Source organism: Plutella xylostella, chromosome 23, assembly GCF_932276165.1.
Source record: "Plutella xylostella chromosome 23, ilPluXylo3.1, whole genome shotgun sequence".
Lineage (NCBI taxonomy): Eukaryota > Metazoa > Arthropoda > Insecta > Lepidoptera > Plutellidae > Plutella > Plutella xylostella.
The window spans coordinates 5,786,427-5,806,072 of record NC_064003.1 but is presented as its reverse complement, the minus strand read 5'-3'; the positions used below and the strand labels follow the sequence as shown (position 1 = coordinate 5,806,072).

The 19,646-nt window shown below is 39.6% G+C and overlaps 3 protein-coding genes across 4 annotated transcripts; 1 reads left to right on the top strand and 2 right to left on the bottom strand.

Annotated features, from left to right (window-relative positions):
- The first annotated feature begins 447 nt into the window (after positions 1-447).
- On the top strand, positions 448-4,673 carry LOC105392548 (asparagine synthetase [glutamine-hydrolyzing]). 2 transcript variants are annotated; one of them, XM_038113543.2, is made up of 2 exons: positions 448-584; positions 2,973-4,673. In XM_038113543.2, the coding sequence occupies exon 2, from the start codon at positions 2,980-2,982 to the stop codon at positions 4,630-4,632; it is 1,653 nt and encodes a 550-aa protein (XP_037969471.2). In that variant the 5' UTR covers positions 448-584; positions 2,973-2,979; the 3' UTR covers positions 4,633-4,673. The 2 variants fall into 2 exon arrangements, with proteins under 2 accessions (XP_037969471.2, XP_037969472.2); XM_038113544.2 differs by lacking the exon at positions 448-584 and adding an exon at positions 2,658-2,816.
- Positions 4,674-6,254: 1,581 nt separating this feature from the next.
- LOC105392536 (protein farnesyltransferase/geranylgeranyltransferase type-1 subunit alpha) lies at positions 6,255-12,591 on the bottom strand. The gene is made up of 5 exons (XM_011564168.3): positions 12,398-12,591; positions 11,596-11,719; positions 11,030-11,120; positions 7,321-7,460; positions 6,255-6,869 (listed from the first exon to the last, which is right to left on the bottom strand). Exons 1-5 carry the CDS (start codon positions 12,525-12,527, stop codon positions 6,347-6,349), a joined length of 1,008 nt encoding a protein of 335 aa, XP_011562470.3. The 5' UTR covers positions 12,528-12,591; the 3' UTR covers positions 6,255-6,346.
- Positions 12,592-14,799: 2,208 nt separating this feature from the next.
- LOC105392537 (cuticle protein 76) lies at positions 14,800-16,724 on the bottom strand. The gene is made up of 4 exons (XM_011564170.3): positions 16,432-16,724; positions 15,846-16,028; positions 15,334-15,528; positions 14,800-15,046 (listed from the first exon to the last, which is right to left on the bottom strand). Exons 1-4 carry the CDS (start codon positions 16,438-16,440, stop codon positions 14,948-14,950), a joined length of 486 nt encoding a protein of 161 aa, XP_011562472.1. The 5' UTR covers positions 16,441-16,724; the 3' UTR covers positions 14,800-14,947.
- Positions 16,725-19,646: the final 2,922 nt, after the last annotated feature.

Below are 19,646 nucleotides of genomic sequence, written 5' to 3'. Positions count from 1 at the left end.
TTCGTGCGCCCAAATCTGACATCGCCAATGACTTTTCCAGAACGAGTTGTGTGAACCCTTTTCGGCTTGATATACCAATTTTGCAACACCCTGTATACTAGGATCTTATAGAGGACACTGCAATATACTGCTCCCACACACGGTCACACACCTGATATGAAAGGGACAAAGCTACAGCTACCTACCGATTTCGACGAATTGAATGCACACGCGAGCAAGTTTGGTAATTTATTCATTAAAGAAAAATTCGTACGGTATATTTTGTGCCTACTTGTAAGTATAAATAGAATAGCTTTGAGCTTGGCAAACTGCATTTTAACATGACGCAATCTCCCACGGCGATGGCACATGGTGTAACCCAGCTAAATTCAGAAGTTCATGGAGTTTATATCTATCCTTTTCAGTTTGGAGCTTTTCCTTAATCTTATTACTCGCTCTTTCGTTTAATTGAGTGTCGCTATTTTGGCCGAACTACCCAATAACCATAGGTAGCACATATCACGTATCAGTTGTTTGAGAGCGTGGTTAGCAACCAGCCGGGATAATACTATAATTCGTAACTGCCGGTTGTTTTGATTAAGAAGGTAAGTCATTTCATTAACTCTTTGCACCGATTCTAATAGTCATTTTGACGTTAAAGAGCAGAGTTACGACAAAACTATACTTTAGCAAAATTTGTAGCCTTCGTTTCCTAGCTGATACTGAATAATTAGTAGTAATTACAAGCTCCTGGGTCTGGGTTCGAATTCTACCGGTGACATCTTGTAAATGTACCTATTTGTTAACAGCCAGGTGCTTTCGTTAAGTCTCGGTTAAGAAGGGGTATTGTTTACAGTGGCTACTAGCTACAATTTAGATTAAAGTATGTACAAAAGTACCTAATTAAAATGTAAATAAATGATTAAGTAATTTGATTAGTAAGTGGATCATAATTATTTTAATATTCAATTAAATAAGTACACACATAATAACGTACCTATATATATATGTGTGTGTATGTATACATACAGGGTGGTTTTTATCTGTGTAAGTACTTCGTGTAGTACGGGGCGCTATTAAGACGTGACAAAAGTTCTCCGTCGCGCTCGCTCTTGAGACTGAACGCGATGCAAAACTCTTGTCACGTCTTAAATGCGCCCCGTACTAGCTCTTCAGGAAGGCAGATTGATGAAGATATGTCGCAGGCATCTGGTTTAATCTCCTGTTTGATTGAACCGCTAGCCCGTTCATTGGATGACGCTATTCAGTTGTATGACTAGGCCGAACGTTGATTGTACAAGCGTCACAAAACGTCCAACTAGTTAGCGGACTTAAAATCAGTCGGGTGGTGAATAAAACAAATATGGCGTCTAACAGCGAACAGCTGACACAAAAAGCAATTGTATTGTTAGTGTTTTGCAAATAAATTAGCTTTAAAGTGCGTTATTTTTGTTAAAATAGTGTGATAACATTGATTTACCTATTATTACGCCGCGGGCGGATAGTTTCAAAGAAAAAATTGTGGCGAAACTGGATAATTATGAACAACAATATGAAGGTACGTTTATTGTTATTGTTTAGTTAGGCAGCGTTCCCACTACGCCGGACCGGCAGATCTGCCGCGCCGGTAAATCTGCCGGAAGAGCTAGTGGCTGTACAATTTATATGAAGCTATTCACATTATCCCGGGTCCGGCATTTTTGCCGAGCCCGGCATTTCTACCGAACGTTTTGTCACTACGAATTGCCGGTAGAACGACCGGGCCCGGAGTAATGTGAACGAGTTTGTGCCGGTATCTGTCCCCCGCTCGCCCCGCTCGTGCTCCCCTCGCCCCTGGATGTAAAATGAAAAGAATGGAAAATCTTTCCCGTAAAATAGGGTGTACCCAATGTTTTCTTTTATTTTGCCTTCTATTAAGATACCACCACAACACAACAATTTCGTCGTCCATTGTGCGCGCAGGTCCAAATTCAACTGAGGACTGTCTGAATTTCTTCCGGGATCCGATGTAATGTGAACACTCTGCCCGGTGTCCGGTTTTCGGCAGATCTGCCGGTCCGGCGTAGTGGGAACGCTGCCTTAATTTGTGAGATAAGAGCTTTGTAACATAGTCTTTTTGTTGACTCTTGTCTGGTCATGTTCACCCTAACCAGACATTACAAAGTTGCTATACTATATCCCATTCAACGACTTCGCTGAATGACGTTCAGTCAAGACGTCGAACGTTACAATCAACGACTTGACGAGTTGTCCTTTAGTCATACAACTGAATGGCGCCATCCAATGAACGGGCTAGTGGTTCAATCAAACAGGAGATTAAACCAGATGCCTGCGACAGATACACGACTTCGTCCTAGGTTTTACTCACATCAGACACAACACATTATTTTTGGAATGGTGTAGGTTCATTTACCTGCCTTCGTGGAGTTCACTGATAAGATTGTCATAATGTCAACACCTACATCCTACACAATAAAATTTCCAAATTGCAGACTATACTTATTACAACATATGTTCCTATCAATTAAAACATATGATTTTCATTAATATCATTCAGTATGACATTGTTCTTATTATTTTAATATTTGTAAAAGACCTACGTAGTCGTGGCCAGCTGTTCAAAGCTAAGTAATCGTTTTATTGTTTAAATTCATCTTCGTGTTAGTATTTGCATGAGTCGTGCTTCAGTAGTTGAACATCATTTTAACATACGTGTCTAATTAATGACACAGTGATCTCAATAAATAAAATTACCACATAATTGCAGTATTTTTTGTCGATACTTTAGATCTAACTTACAATTATTAACAGTGCTCACCCATCTATTGATTAATCCGGTACTTATTTAACTGAATTTATTAACTATAGGTACTTAACAGCCGCTTTACATCGGTACAACGTTCTGTAGCCTCCCTAATTTTGCAGCATTTCCATGTCCCAGTCTATCAAGTACTACTTACACACATACTCACCAGTTTACCCATCGTTTCCAGGTCCAGAATGTGCGGCATCTGGGCAATATTCGGTCTGGACGTCGGCTTGAACCCCGAGTGCGTGCGATGCCTGTCAGCCATCGCGCACCGCGGGCCGGACGCGTGGCGTCTGGACCAGGACGCTCGAGACCCTCACGCTCTACTCGGCTTCCATCGCCTGGCTATAGTGGACGGGCTACACGGCATGCAGCCCATGCGGCTCCACCGCTACCCGCGCGTCACGCTCATATGCAACGGCGAGATCTACAACTACAAACGCCTGCAAGCGCAGTTCGACTTCCCTTACGAGACCAACTGCGATGTTGAAGCCATCATCCATGTGTACAAGAAGTTCGGGATTGATGCTGTGAAGCAGCTGGATGGGGTTTTCGGATTCGTTTTGGTGGATGGAGAAGCGAAAAAGATCTACGTGGCGAGAGACCCGTACGGCGTTCGGCCGCTGTTTAGGTTGGTCGATGAGAAGAATGGTGTGCTTGGCCTGTGCTCCGAAGCTAAAGGATTGGTGGGATTGAGGACCAAGACAAGTGAAGGCGCGATACTGGAACAGTTCCCTCCGGGACATGTCCAAATGTGGAGCTTGTTGGAAGACGGGAAAGTGAAGCTGGACCAAACGGAGCAGTACTTCACTCCGGGAACACCGCCCCGGTTCGTTCCTTTCGTTGCGGAGTCTGAATTGGAAAACATGGACGTTTACGCGAAAACTGCTTTTCTGCTAGAAGCTGCTTGCAAGAAGAGGCTTATGTCTGAGAGAAGGATTGGCTGCCTGTTGAGTGGTGGACTAGACTCTTCGCTCATCACAGCGCTCGTCGTTAAACTAGCCAAGGAAATAAACCTCCCTTACAAGATTCAGACCTTCGCCATAGGCATGGGAGAATCACCAGACTTGATTGCCGCTAGATCAGTGGCCGACTATTTGGGCACCGAGCACCATGAAGTCAGATTCGACGAAAACGACGTCAGACAGGTATTGGACAATGTTACTTTCTCGTTGGAATCATTCGACATTACGACAACACGGGCAAGTTTGCCCATGTACTTGTTAGCGAGGTACATTAAACAGAACACGGACACCACCGTCATATTCAGTGGCGAGGGGGCTGATGAGCTGGCGCAGGGCTACATCTACTTCAGAGACGCTCCGAGCGCAGAAGAAGGCCATAAAGAGAGCATCCGTCTGCTATCTGACATCTATCTCTACGATGGACTACGTGCGGATAGAACCACAAGCGCTTTCAGTTTAGAACTCCGAGTGCCTTTCTTAGATATTCAGTTCACAAGCCACTATCTGAGTCTGGATCCGAAGTCACGCCAGCCCCAGAACGGTGTTGAAAAACATTTGCTCCGAAACAGTTTTTCCAAGAGTGGATTGTTACCTGATTCCATATTGTGGCGACACAAAGAGGCATTTAGCGACGGTGTAGCGTCAGTTAAGAAGTCTCTGTTTACAGTATTAGAGGAAGTTATCTCAGAACGATTGCCGAAGGAGGAACAAAAGTTTAAAGGTCTCCAACCTACCACTACTGAATCGACGTATTATCGTCATGTGTTTGAGAAGTCGTTTGCAGGATTAGAGAATTTAACGCCATACTACTGGATGCCCAAATGGGTGCAAGTAGCAGACCCCTCTGCGAGATTTATAAAACACTACGCTGCCACGTAGGTAGGTAATTGCAATAAATAAATAGCTAATCAATGACTTTATTCAGTGTTTCAATTTTAATTCATCACTCTTTCAAATAATCATAGTAGCCCAAATCTTCGTAGGTCAACGGGGGGCGTATATCTCTGACCAATTTCTCAAGGCAAACACCGTTATCATAATATTCACTTTCAGTTAATACTTTTTCATACATATCAGTGCCGTCATCCATTCTAAATGTTACCTTTTGTGAAGAGGTTTTCATAACTGGTATAGCGTGTGCCATTTCATTATCATCATCATCATCATTGTCATCATTTAAACTGGTATTGCAACATCCTGAAGCTGTAATACTCCTGATGGCCGAAGAGCATCTATCTACTAAAGGCATAACATGGCAAGAGGTAGCTTCACTTATTCCTTTAAATTCCGCCGTAGTCTCTTCATCTTTTAAAACTGTTGCTTTAGTTGCACCATTTTTCAGTAAAGCTGTAAGGACGAAACAACTTGGGCAAGGGCCATTATCGAACAATTCTTTCTTGACCTGTTCCTGGAAAATATCGCAGCTATTCTTTTTCGTTGCATGGGACACTTCTGTGGTGACATTGCAGTCTATTCCAAGCTTTTCTCTAGTTTCCTGTTGTACTGCTTTCACCTCCACTGCTGGTACATTGACGGTCAAGCAAGTTGCGCATTTGCAGTTCACATTAGCCAGCTGTTTCTTCAGTAGTATTAGTTCCGCACGGGCTGAAGGGTGGGAATACATGTTGCTTCTGACTTCTGCCCACACCACGTCCATTAGATTAATTTATCGTTTTTGCCATAGTGGGAGTTTGTTAGAGGTAGTTTAACATAATGATGAGGAATTGTACTGTAGAGATCATTTTGGTTCAATTCTAGAGTATTTTTGAGTTTATATAAACACTACGAAAACTGTGTAAACCAAATATTTATTTTTTCTCTATGGTGTAAACCCAAATTACCTACATGTCATTGTCACAGAGTAATAATAGCATCACCAATTTTTGGTTTTTATGGGTTTTTATGAGGTTGTGTTTTCTGCCAAAGCAACAGATGACGCACAGAGAACACCATAATCATCCGTCACAACGTGGCCACAACAATAATTAAATAACCAAACCAAACATACCAATTTGCATAATATGGATATTTTGGATATCTCTCCACCTACAAATGCGATGCAATTTCAAATAGAGTGAAAACATGGAAAAATTTTACCCATTTGCATATTTAACAACAAACTGGAGATCAGCATACGAGTTCCACCAAAAATCTACAAGATATCCAAAAAAGTTAAAAAGTTGAGGAACAAACTTCTGGAATTAGACCACCCTTGCAATGAGGACTTACCACCATCGCAACCCAAATACCCTCGAGTAACTGTACAACCATACTTCAAGGGCAATAAAATCACTTGGCCCCGTCAAATCAAACAGAAGTGGAAGCCATTACGCACATTTGGAACTATCATTGATGAGAGCCGATACTGGATTAGTTTCATCAAGACTGTGAGAAAGAACAGAGGTGCTATTAAACTGATTGTCATTCTCTTGGTCTGGCTAGCCTTGTGCTTTTTAGTACACAAATATTATGTCGCGTTAGTAAATAAATAAACGCACAAATGCCTTGTAAAGATATAATGTTACACCTATGAACATAAATCATAATAAACAGTAATAAAATCAAAAGTTAAAAACTATCTACCTGAACGCATTTAATCTTCCAGTTCTGTTTTTTCTTTATCTGCCTTCTCGTCCAATTCTTTCTTAACTTTCTTGAATTTTTCGCTCACATAATTCCAATACTTGCACCGTATTTTATCGTACTTCGTTGCTAGCGCATGGCAGAGTTCTATAGCTCTTTCGGGGCCGTGTAGAGAACTGATCTCGCCTTTCTTTATGGCCTCATCACATATATCGATCATGAACGCTAGTAAATAAGGGGAATGACTTACAGACTTGTTTCTGTACAACTCTTCGCAGAAGTTTGTTACTACTGCGTTTCCGCTTAGACCTCTTTTGTCGTGTAGTAGGACTCCCCTTAAATAGTTCCATGCGCTTTCGTTGTTTTTGATGAACTTGATCTTTTCTAGTGCGTAGCAGACTTCCTTCTGCACATTGAGGTCGGACCAGCCCAAGTGGTTGTTGACGACAAAATAGCGCTGGTTCCATGCCGAGTTGTTGCGCACATCTTCTACTATGAGGTTTTCTACGAACTCCATTTCATGCTCGTACAACCTGAAAAGTGAATGAATAGGTTGTTAGAATATACAGATATAGTAGGTTTTTACGTGGAAAGGAAAAAAAGCGCTTTATAAACAAGATGAACCAGTATTAACCAAATTAGCTTATTTAGAGCTTATTTCAGATTTTGGTTACATTAACCCCCTGTGTTGGGTCCTGATAGTGCCCTAAAGATGACAATCAGCCTAGCCTTTATTTTTAAGTAGGTATTATTAAATTCTTTATTGCACAAAGTTAATTGGTACAAAGGCGAACTTAATGCTAGCAGCATTTTCTACCAGTTAACCTTTCGTGAAAAAGTGACTGGTAGTGCTTAAGGTTTTGACGATAGAAGATGATTACAACTCACAAATAAATGACGCAAACTTCTCTTGCTTATGGAATCTTTGATTTCCTTTAATATTAATCTGGAGGTGATTAACTAATCATACGGATGAGATCTTACCCAAAAGTCTTAATAACCCACTGCCTATGCTGCCAGGCGTGGTAGTTCTTGGGGTCCTGCAGCAGAGCGTCCCCGGTCAGCTCCAGCTCCAGCGACGGGTCTTTCAGCCACTCCACCAGCACCCGGCGGTGGTGCCACACCTGGAATACAGTGAAGATAATGGTATTAGTCAAATGTACCTAATTACGCATAATGTCCATCCTTAGTGGCTAAAATGCGGAGAATCATCTCGCCTTGAACTCAAAGGGCTTTACCACAAAAACTTAGACAGTGTTTAACAGATGTTTAGGGCTGTCAAACGCCTATAAAATCTGTCAAATTTATATTTAAACACTTCTTGAACAGTGTTTAAATTTTTTTGTGGTAGTACAGAGAGTTTTTAAGTAACATTTTCGGGACACAAATTGACCTGTGCTTTACAATGCTATTGCTACTGCCCTTTGCGAGAATCAATGATCAGTTTTACCTAAACATAATAAAAATCATCAGCATGCTTGCCATGACAGCTGATTCTTGCTTACTATGTATTAGATACTTGATGATAATGAGGTGGTTGATACACTAAACTTTTATCAGTAGGTAAGTGTAATTAAACTAAAATTGAATATTTACTAATGAAGAGTGGTGCAGTTGTTAGTGACCCTGACTGCCGTGTTGATGGTCAGTGGCGGATTAACCTATAAGCACGACAAGCACGTGCTTGGGGCCCCGGGCCTCCAGGGGCCCCATCCTCTACTGCCGTTTCATTTTATACCTACATTTTATCCATCCATAATACTGTGTCCGATGTAATCTCGGAATTTTCTCTGATTAAAGGGCCTACCACTCGTGCAAGTAACACCACAGTTTTGCCTGCGCAGGCCAGCTTTGGTTGGTGTTGGACCTACCACACGCGCAAGTATAACCACAGTTTTGCCTGCGCAGGTCGGCTTGTACACGGAACCCTGTGCGTGTGGTTGGTAAAACTGTACTATATACACTGTATAAAAAGTATCGCGAAAAGATCAATAAAACACAAAATATTTGTTATTCATCCAAATTGATTTTATCACCTTCAAAGTATGCTCCTTCAGAAACGATACACATACGCCGATGTTTCCGGTGATGAGTTAAGTACACGCGGCGAGTTCTGCTTTTTGTCTTCTATCGATTGTTAGTCAAAGTCATGTTCACTGTTTTCTTTAACTATCGTGGTGTTGTGCACTCGGAATTCTTGCCGGAAAGTCAAACGGTAACAAAGTCAAAGTCAAAGAAAAAAAATATTTGGGGGTTCGACGAAAAAGGCCAGATTTGTGGAAAGAAAATTGGAGAAAACATTTTGCAACGCGCATTATCGTGACAGCACAAGGATCATCATCGTGAATGAATTTTTGAGCAAACTGAGTGTTTGCTCACAAATACCATCGAGCATCCATCATATTCACCAGATATGGCTCTAGCTTCTATTTTTATCCTAAACTCAAATTTCCACTTTGTGGCACTGTTTCCACTCGATAGAAGACATAAAGGAAAATTCCCCGCGAGTACCAAACACAACCCCGGAAACAGCGTTTAAAAGAATGTTTTGTTTATTGGATAATTCGTTGGCGTATGTAAATCGTTTCTGATATACTTTGAAGGTGATAAAATAAATTTGGATGAAAAACAAAGATTTTGTGTTTTATTGATCTTTTCCCGATACTTTTTACACAGAATATATACCTACCGTGCCAACCGCAAAGCACGGCTTCCACATTTTTCGACATACCTACTTATTTGATTCAAATTCAAATTCAAATATATTTATTTGTGAACACAGGTAGACATTATACATACATTCATAGAACATGATATAATATAATAGATGTTTTAGACAATTCTTGTGAACGCTATGTTCTGTCCAACTAGAGTGGGACATACAAATAAGTACATAATTAATTAGCACATGCACATGCATTCAATTGTAAGTGAGAATAAAATAAAAATATAACAGGCAACAAGATTTAAAGAAAAGGTCGATAAGTACATATAGGTCATAGGTTAAATAAGTTTTTTTGTCAAAGTTCATCATTTAAATAATCATTAATTGAATAATAGCATTTTTCTATTAACAGTTTATGTAGTCTATTTTTGAACATTTGAAGGTTGAGAATTTGTATGTCATTGGGAATTTTATTATATACTTTTGGTCCCATATATACTATGCTTTTTCTGACAAGTGCCTTTTTTGCCATCGGCAAACACAGAGTATTAGCATACTGTGATCTCATGGTAACTTCTCTTTTGCGTATTTCAGAGACTTTTAGAAAGAGTTTAGGGTTTTGTTTAACGAAAATTGCTACTTCAAGTATATACAGAGATGGAAATGTTAGAATCTTGAGTGATTTAAATAGTGGTTTACAGCTTTCATCACTCTTTATTCCACATATAGAACGTAAGCACCTCTTTTGAGCCCTGAAAATAGCTTCTCTCTCCGTGCAATTGCCATAGAATATGATGCCATAGCGGAGCGTAGATGCAACGAAGCCGTGGTATGCCGATAGGACTGTTTTACGGTTCACTATGTGAGATAGTTTATAGAGCAAATATGCTAATTTGCTCAGTTTTTTGCATACCTCTGAGGCTTGCTCTTTCCATGTCAGTTTATAGTCAATTTTTGAAATTTTGCCTGCGCAAGTCCGGCTAATTTATAATATTACTTAATAATTTTGTCATTCATTACAGCCTTCTCTCAAATCCTTGAGTAGTTTTTCGTGTGAGTGAATTTTTCTATTTAACAACATTTTTTTTGTTTATTTCGATCATTTACGGTTTGATTTTTGGGACTAGCAGGCAACTAGACTTTTTTTTACTAGCAAACATTTAAAATATACCATCAGAAGAAATCGTTTCTCATTGGGAAATATTGTTTCCAGTTTCCACGCCGATGATTTTGACAAAATGAGGCTTGCGTGTACTTAACTGTGCCGTATGGTAGCTCTGCGTACCTGCGCATATGTAACTGTGGTGATTCCTTCGCGTGTGGTAGGCCTTTAAGGCAAGCATTTTTTTAATGTTTTACGCCCTTATTCTTAGAAAAGTTATAGGACGTTTTAGCTATTGAACTGTTTTTTCCCTCTCTGTCAAGGAACAAATTGTTCTAAATTAGAGGCCCACACATGCTCTGTGCTTAGGGCCTCCGATACTCTTAATCCGCCACTGTTGATGGTCTCAGGTTACATTCCAGGCCAGGGCAGATATTTATTAAACTCAGATTGTTTGTGTGTGTGTGTTTGTGTTTTGGTGTGTGAATAGGTAGTTTAAACCTGTGAAATTAACTTATCAAGAAACAAATTAATGTTTTAGTATTCTATGCCGTTTACATACAGTATACAATTTGTTATCAATTAGCTATTTACTTTCAGTCACAAGGCTCACAAGTTGCAAGCTCTTTATCTATAAAAGACATACAAAATAGAAGGTTAATTTACATTATTTTAAATCTGCTCATTTAAATAATAAACGCTTTTATGAAATGATGAAATGTTTTAATGGCATTTTAAATAGGCACATTTAAATATTTTTCTTGAGGCATAGTTGTAACTTTTTTTGTCAGACATTTTTGCAGAAATATTCTTTTTACTCTAATACCTTATTGGTCAGGTCAGGAGGAAGCTATTAATGGCTTATGTATCCAAAAAATATATAAATAGAAACCTTTGTGTAACAAACAAACATAAATATCACTTACTTGGTAGTTCTTAGGGGAGTGTCGTATAACAGATTCAACATAATCCAATTCAGATCTCAAGTCAGTACCGAGAGCTTTCAGCAAATCTCTCCTGAAATAAACAGAACATTCAAGTGTTAATAGGTAGATACCTAATTTAGGTTAATAGGTAGCCTCTGACCTTAGCCTAACCTTAGTGGAAATGAAATTCATTCCATCTTGAATTACAATATGTATGCACAAAATAAACACATTGTAAAGGACATAATAAATAATGTAGTGAGGCACCTTAGATTACTCAATCCAGGATGAGAGTTCTTCTAACCGAAGTCAACTATCTAACATGTTTACTAATAATAGATACAAATTACTATTAAGAATTTGTTGGCACTCGGCAGAAGCAGAGAGTTTACTGGGTCAGTACTCAGACTTTATTAATTAGTACCTAGTTATTATAGAAGCTAAGATATAAATATGTATATCATAGGTACTTACCCACTAAATATTATGAAGAGACAAAAATTACATAGTAAATTAGTGAAAAGACTATATTTTTGCAGTAATAAATATCATAATTCTTAACATACCTATACTGCCACACAGTGTAGTTAGCAGGATTAAGTTCCACAGCTTCCTTGGTCAGTTGCAAAGCTCTTTCAGATTTCTCGTTGCTCTTCAAGATTGCTCGGAAGTAATCATACACATCCTCAACTGAAACGTTAAAAAGAATCTTCTATGAAAGTCATTCATTCTAAAGCAATTCTGTTACAACCTTAATGGCAAGGGGAACAGAAAAAAGTCAATTAGAAGAACAAATTTAATGCAGTAAATTAGATACTTATTTAAGTATACCCTTTAAAGTAGGTTCTAAGATGGTACTTGTAACCTGCAAAATATGTTTGCAAATTTTGTTTGCAAGGAAGGTTTTTTGGCTCCCTAATAATGCTCATGAATAGTGTACATACGGGATCTAGGCTAGCTCAGCTGAAATTAGGGGATATGTACAAAGGTTATTTATTATTATTTATTTATTACGACGACCGAATGGCGTAGTGGTTAGTGACCCTGACTACTAAGCCGATGGTCCCGGGTTCGATTCCCGGCTGGGGCAGATATTTGTTTAAACACAGATATTTGTTCTCGGGTCTTGGATGTGCCCGTAAAATGGCAATAGGCCCGCCTCCTTATTACATTGGGACTAACATAACTCTGGCGAAAAGTGGGTGCAGCAATGCACCTCTGCCTACCCCGCAAGGGAGTACATTAGTACAAGGCGTGAGTGCGTGTTTCTGTATTTATTTATTAAGGTTCCACTCGAGAGAGCCACATCATGTATGTGGCTCTCGCGATCCCCCCCCTCCTCAGAATAGAACAGAATAGGTAACTTACATTTCTCCGAATGCGCTATAACGACGACGGGGTTGGGTCCATCGTCTTCCCTTACGGGCACCACGTCGCGCCACTCCGGCCTCTCCTTGTACAGCACGAAGGATACGTCGCTGTCGCCACTGTCCGACATCCTCACAACATAAAACTTCAGCCACACAACTCGAATAAGATAAACTTGAAGGTTTAGGAGACACTGAGAGGTGTTTGTATTATTTTTAACTGTTAGTCTAGTCGCTGTGGCTGCGAAGCATACGAGATAACGAGTGAGGTGAGTTTTTTAATACTAATTTAATTTCATACTTCTATCCTAATCAGTATTTTATTCAGAAATGAAAATAATGAAGAGAGAGAAGATGAAAAATAGCAAAGAATTTGTAAATTTTGACACTTCACTTGACAAGTTGACAGACAACGTTGACAGATAGTCATGTCACAGACGTTCGAAACATGCACACGAAACCGAACCAACCTTCAAAATTTCATTAAATTTTATCTTTAATATGCGTGTGCTTATCTTGAGCTACCGAAAAACCAAGTTACAAAAAAAAAGCAGCTACCAAACAACTAGTTTCGTTTTTCGCGCCAATGCACAATGATTCAATCGTTTTCGTTACTGTGTTGGTCTTTGGACTCTTTGGCAGTCTTCTACGGGGGTCAGTCATTATAATCATCAGGCCCAACTTAGAGTACCTACAGTGTCCGGCACAGAAACCTGACCCCTCTTGGAGGGACATTCCTACACACACTACTACTATACTACTAACAGGCCCAAGAGGTATTTCTCTAACGAGAAGATCAGGCCGTACTCGGAGGAGGAACATAACCCTCTTTCCTCTGCCTTCCTCATCAAGCCACAAATTAGTAGTAGTTTTAGGTTACCTACGAGTTACGTACTACCAGGCCTGTGTCACTCCGCGCGTGGGCGGCGCAGGCGCCAGCCTGGCGCCTGCCGCCTCGAGGGGGCGAATCTAGTCGGCTGCCGCAAGCGGAAGACGATACACGCGCGCGCTATTTGTTCCTATTTCGTACTAGTTTATAAATATCGTATTTAGGTATTTATTAAAATTTATGAATAGAAAAATGGACCTAAAAAGAAAAAAAGCAGCAAAAAAATACTGTGCCGTATTTAATTGCTTAAATACGGATCGTGATCCAAATTTAATTTTTTTTAGATTACCAAAAGATGCTGATAGGTAAAACTAATCTTAGTATTTTATTGATTTCTTCTACGTTCCTTATTTGAAATGAAATTAATCCGAACTACAAACCCTTTTTTTCTCCATGTTGAACAAAGTCTATTCCAATTTTGTTTTCGTAAAAGTATTAAATTTACAGACACAACTACCTTCAAAATGTATTAATGAATCGATTATAAAATGTGCGCTGAGTGGGATTAGTGCTTAACGAAACTAACACGTTCTGTATCATAATATAAATTATATCCATAATATAAATTATAACGAAAAAAAAAAACATGTTTTCACAAAATTAATTGTTTTAGGTACTTAGATTCATACATATTTTATGTACTTCAAAATATCTTAACTATGAAATGGTTATTGTTTTTACTGGTTATTTCCAATAGACGACCGAATGGCGTAGTGGTTAGTGACCCTGACTACTGAGCCGATGGTCCCGGGTTCGATTCCCGGCTGGGGCAGATATTTGTTTAAACACAGATATTTGTTCTCGGGTCTTGGATGTGCCCGTAAAATGGCAATAGGCCCGCCCCCTATTACATTGGGACTAACATATAACACTCTGGCGAAAAGTGGGTGCAGCAATGCACCTCTGCCTACCCCGCAAGGGAGTACATTAGTACAAGGCGTGAGTGCGTGTTTTTTTTTCCAATAGAAAAAAAGTATGGAATAGCTTTGTATTCTAAATTCAAATTAATTTTGTTTTAAAACATGACATTCTTTTTACAAAGTCAGTCCGTTGCTTAGTAAACGTTGTAGTCTGTGGTGCTGAGGCAACCCTAAGGTGGCTTCTTTTTCAATGCGTATAACCACGTATAACTTATTATGCACCGTAGTCCAGTGAAATAAGGCGCATATTCCCTCAAAAATTAATTGGTAGGTAAGTAAATAAAAACGTGTGCGGCTGGAACGCGATCTAAATTAGATCTTATTGCTTATGGGATGGAGTCATATTTCTTTGCAAGCCATTGCGAAGATAGACTTCTGTACCTGGTACTAGTTATTATTCTGTGGTACTACTGTAGTATCAATTTAATCTGGTTTCATTTTCCAGTAGAAACAGAAAATGATGGAAAAAACATAAGTCGCTCTAGTATCGTAGCGTAGATGTTGAGTAGCTAACTTGGTAACCTTATTACCTTCATGTTACCTTCATGAGCTTAAAGAACATCGAATTATTAATTAGGAAAAAAACTCATAAAATTAATTACTTAAACAGCTTTATTACAAAAAGAATGGCACACACGTTACAACTTAACAGGTAATAAATACAGAGGAATCACTGACTGCTGAGACTTAAATAACTAAATAATTTATCCTACATGATTGGCTGATGACTGGAGTTCCGTTTTCACCACGCGTAGGCCAGGCCTAGGCCGTTAGTGTAGGTCATGTGTGACACGGCTGGGGCTGCTGAGTAGGCCACGCCGAGAAGACCAGTTGTTGCCACCTGGTGAGGAAATGTGGGGTTAATTTATTTTGCAGCAGACTTTAGCAAGATAGTAGGTAAGGTAACAACGTCTCTGATAAATATGTAACAGGGATGTTATTAAACGACCCTAGTCGAGCTTTAGCGTTGGTCACCAACAAAGATCACTTTAGAGGAGAGTTCATTATACTAGGTACTTGGCAAGCAATGGGAACTTGGTAAGTTTATCATTATACGTTTATCGCATTACCAAACCGTTTTTTGTATTGTGTCGAAGTTAGATTAATGAAAAAGATGTCTCTTCTCACCTTAGCGACCGGAGCGACACCGACATGGGAGTACACGGGCGATGCGATACCGTGGTACGCGGGAGCGATGCCGTGGTACGCAGGAGCGATCCCGTGGTACGCGGGAGCTAGGGCCACCCCCGGGTTGCTGACGCGGACGTCTGATTTGCTGACGCTGGAGAACGGGGTGTCTACTGTCTTGGAGTAGGTGGATATCTGGAAGAGGATAGTTTTTTATTGTAAGTATAGGTGCAGCACAAGATACAGTTTGAGATGTGACAGGAATACAGAACACTCCATGTAGCTCTTTAAATAATATCCATAAGACAAATAGTTAACACCCGAACAGTCAGAATGGGACACCCTCCAACTTGCTGGATTGATCACCATAGAAAGGTCTCCTTATAAAAGACCGATAACAGAACGTCATGGCGCTGGCACTCGTATAAGACCTAGCAACCTCTTGTCAAGCCCTAAAAGATTATTTTCTGATCACAATAATACCTAACTAATCATCATCATCATCATCATACCTGTCCAAGATTGAACGGCGACCGGTAAGTGTTCTGGTGCTGCGTAGCCAGGGCTGGCTGAGCCGGGTAGTTGCTGTAGGGGTTCCCGTATCCTCCATACGCGTACGGAGACCCGTGGGACCACACGGGCGCCAGCACCCCGGCGGCTGAGGAACACGCCACCACGCAGAGGAGAGCTAGTATCTGGTAGGGAGGGTGTGGGAAGTTAGTATAAACACACACGGATAGTAAATACATAGTTTAATGTAGGATATGGGTCTACACTAAGGCTGAAGTTTTATTGCCATATTCTCCAAGCTAGAGGTGGAAGGTAGACCAACAAAGAAGGTGGTGAGAGATAGTACACGATCTCCCAGCCAGAAATCGAACGTGGCTCTTCAGCAGAACACTCAGAAAGAGTCGCTAACCACTGCGCCATCTCTTGGCCATCGCCATCGGTGGCTGACGAAATTTCGTAGAAGCATGGTCTCTTATATAGTACTTATCGATCTTCACTTTGGATGTCAAGCATAAAGGGATTTTATATAAACCAAATAGTAGAGTGTATAAAAAGCTATTTAGTATTAATTTTATTAAAGGTACTCACTTTAAACATTGTGGTACCGTGGACCCTTCAAAGCTCAGGTGCGATATGGTCGATCAACGGACTCGATTACGCTTTTATAGGAACGCATGCTTTCGTATAATAGTCCTAGTGGTATAGTGCATGTGTGGTATGACGACATACGTGCGCAATGCTATCTTAATGTACCTTTGATCGCATTCATTGTATGCCGCCCCTTGCAGCTTTGGAAAAAGTGCAGGCGTGCCCGTAGAACGCATATGGCAAGGCCGTTGCATAAACTACGTTGAGGTTAGTGGTTCATTATCTTGCTTGATAGGGTGGAAGAGTGAGGCAGATGGATGAGTAGATACATGCCGAACCTTGAACGGTCCAATAAGGTCAGATTCCATAAAAAAATCTAACTAGGTCAGATTTTCAGTTTTTGATAGATACTTACACTTCACGGGTTTTTAACTGAAGATACATTACGAGTTCTGTGGCACGTACATTTTTATGACTTGACAAATAAAACTGAAACTGTAACTCTTAAACAAATAACTATGCTAAGTATCTAATCTAGCCTAATGTAGGCAGACATGTAGCTAGACTATAGATAAGATATAATTGCTACTTTATTACTCGGGGCCAAAGTGATTTAATTTATCTCAGCATGTCCCCCTATGAAAAGGCTGTAGCATGGCAACTTAAATCCTATTCTACTAAAGTAACTACCCTGCAGCAAATTTCTTTTCAGCAATAACAATCTATAAGGATACTTACTTCTAACACACAGAAAGGTGACACCATGGGTTATCATACCTACTTACCTATAGGTGTTTAGTCTCAGAATGCCCTGTTTTTTTAAAGGCGAAGGGGTGCTTGCGGGCGACACATAGTGCGTAATTGCTTACTGCCGGAATTCCCGGTTATTTTTAAAGGCAAAGTGGAGCTTACGGGCAACAGCTAGTATATTATAATTGCTAACTACCTTACTAGAATCAGACTGTACGGTCTCTAAGTTGTAATTGTGAGCCGTAACGCCCGCCCGTACGCTCATTTAGACAGTGCAATCAGTTCGTGTCAACGATATAAACGATTAGCGTGATTGCATTCACATCGCGGCCACAGTCCGCCGCACCCTTAGCCACCTCAACGAATGTGTTTGGTCATTGGTCAATCCATGGGCTGAAAAATTAGAATATTTTCTCTATAAGTATAGAAGATATACCATACAGGTATATTCAAAATAAATGGGATAACTCCGCTCGTGATTTAAAAATTTCCGTTTAACGACACAGCTGGTAACTATGGTAACTTCCAAGTTATTTCTGAAGAAGTTTTTCGTTTGCCATAAGGTAGAGGTACCACAACTATGGGGAATTTCTCATAGTCACATGACTAACAAAGTTTTTGTGGCAAAGCATGACCTCCTGGGCCATCCCCTTTCGGATTAAACCATACTTCCTATTTTATTTAACTCCGTATACTAGGTATGTGTTAATTAAAACCGCCTGGCGCCTGGGCACAAAGTCATAATCCATTATATGTTATAAAGTACATTAAGGGCGGATTCGGCCAACGTCGAGTAACTTTTTACTCACGAGTAAAGTACCAGTTACTCGCGAGTAAGCAGATTTTGCATTCTACCAAACCTGAAACCAAGATAACTAGCTTATCCCAAGAATAAAATGTTATACCGCCAAAATTGACCGTGTAACGAGCTTATCCGAGAGTAATTTTGTAATGGCGGCAGCACATCAGCTGATTAGAAAACCGTCATAATGACATAGGGCAAAACGGGTCCAGCCAGACTCGTCCCATTCCACACTCGACCCGGCCAAACTCGACCCGAATTTAATAATTTCGATAAGGTTCATTTTTGTTTGTATTTTTTTTCTTATCGCAAAGTACAGTCGACAGAAAATGTTTATGGATTTCTTAATTGATTGCATATAAAGTGATTATCACTTAAATTTAAGAAATATGTTGACTAAACTAGCCTAAGTTTGACCTCAGTAACAGAGAGAGGTAGTTTACCCTTCTCATTGTTTTAGCCTGAAATAAACGGGTTATCGATAACAATGGTCAAGATTTGGATGGCCTGCATCCATCTATTACGCGCACTTACTTGTATTGTAATTTATGCATTTGATAAGCAAGGGCTACTGCCTAGTAATTATAATTTTATAAACAGCAAACGGATTTTATAAAAAGGATTTTATACATATTTCATTGTAAAGATATTTTGTGTAACTGTGATTTTAGCACACATAATTATTAATAGTTACTTATTTTGTTAATATTTATTATTACTTATTACGTTTATAATTCAAACATGTGTTACGTACTAATAATGTTTATAGAAAATGATAAATTAATGATTAAAAGTACAAATTATTACTTTTGTTTGAATTAATCAGCACATAAAACACCTAACCATAATTTCAGTAAAAAAACTCTTGTGGCTGACAGTACATTTCATACATTTCAACAAAAGTACCTAGACATTATCGTATTTTAGAAATTCGGGTCGAGTTTGGCCGGGTCGAGTGTGGAATGGGACGAGTCTGGCTGGACCCGGCAAAACACCCAGTAACTGACCATGTGCCCGTAACTGACCACCTTCCTCTTCAACTCCAATAAATAAGAAAAATAGCCAAGCAGGGCCATCTATTGAACATCCAGTCTATTTTGTGGTTCATTGAGAGCATTACTGATATAAAAGATTTTGCCAGCCGCCAACAGATGGATAGTGAGCGATCGAAAAAGTTCAGTTGGCGCGCGAACCGAGTAAATTGCAGTTGTGACTAACGTATTTGTTAAGGTAAGTGAATTTTTTGATCGTAAATTTTACCATTAAAAATATTGAAATCAATAAAAGAAAAAAATATGCCATATAGATTTAATTATAAAGATTACGTTTTTGATAAGATTCAGCTTGTTATTTCCCGTTTGATTGTTTTTAATGGGGTTGACAGTTACTGGACGACAAAACAGAGATTTTCCAATAACTGACCACCTATGTCGGTTACTGGGATTTTTGCTTGAAGCTGAATTTAGGCAAAATAAGAACGTAATATTAAAGCTCATATGTGCCATTTTCTCGTGTCAAAATATATGCATTCTATCTTTACTCCTTCCATTTACTGACATAGGTGGTCAGTTATTAGGTAAATTGGTGGTCAGTTACTGGTATTATTATATATGACATATTTTTACAGCTTTCAGCGAGATGAAGAAGCGCTAAGATAGCAAAA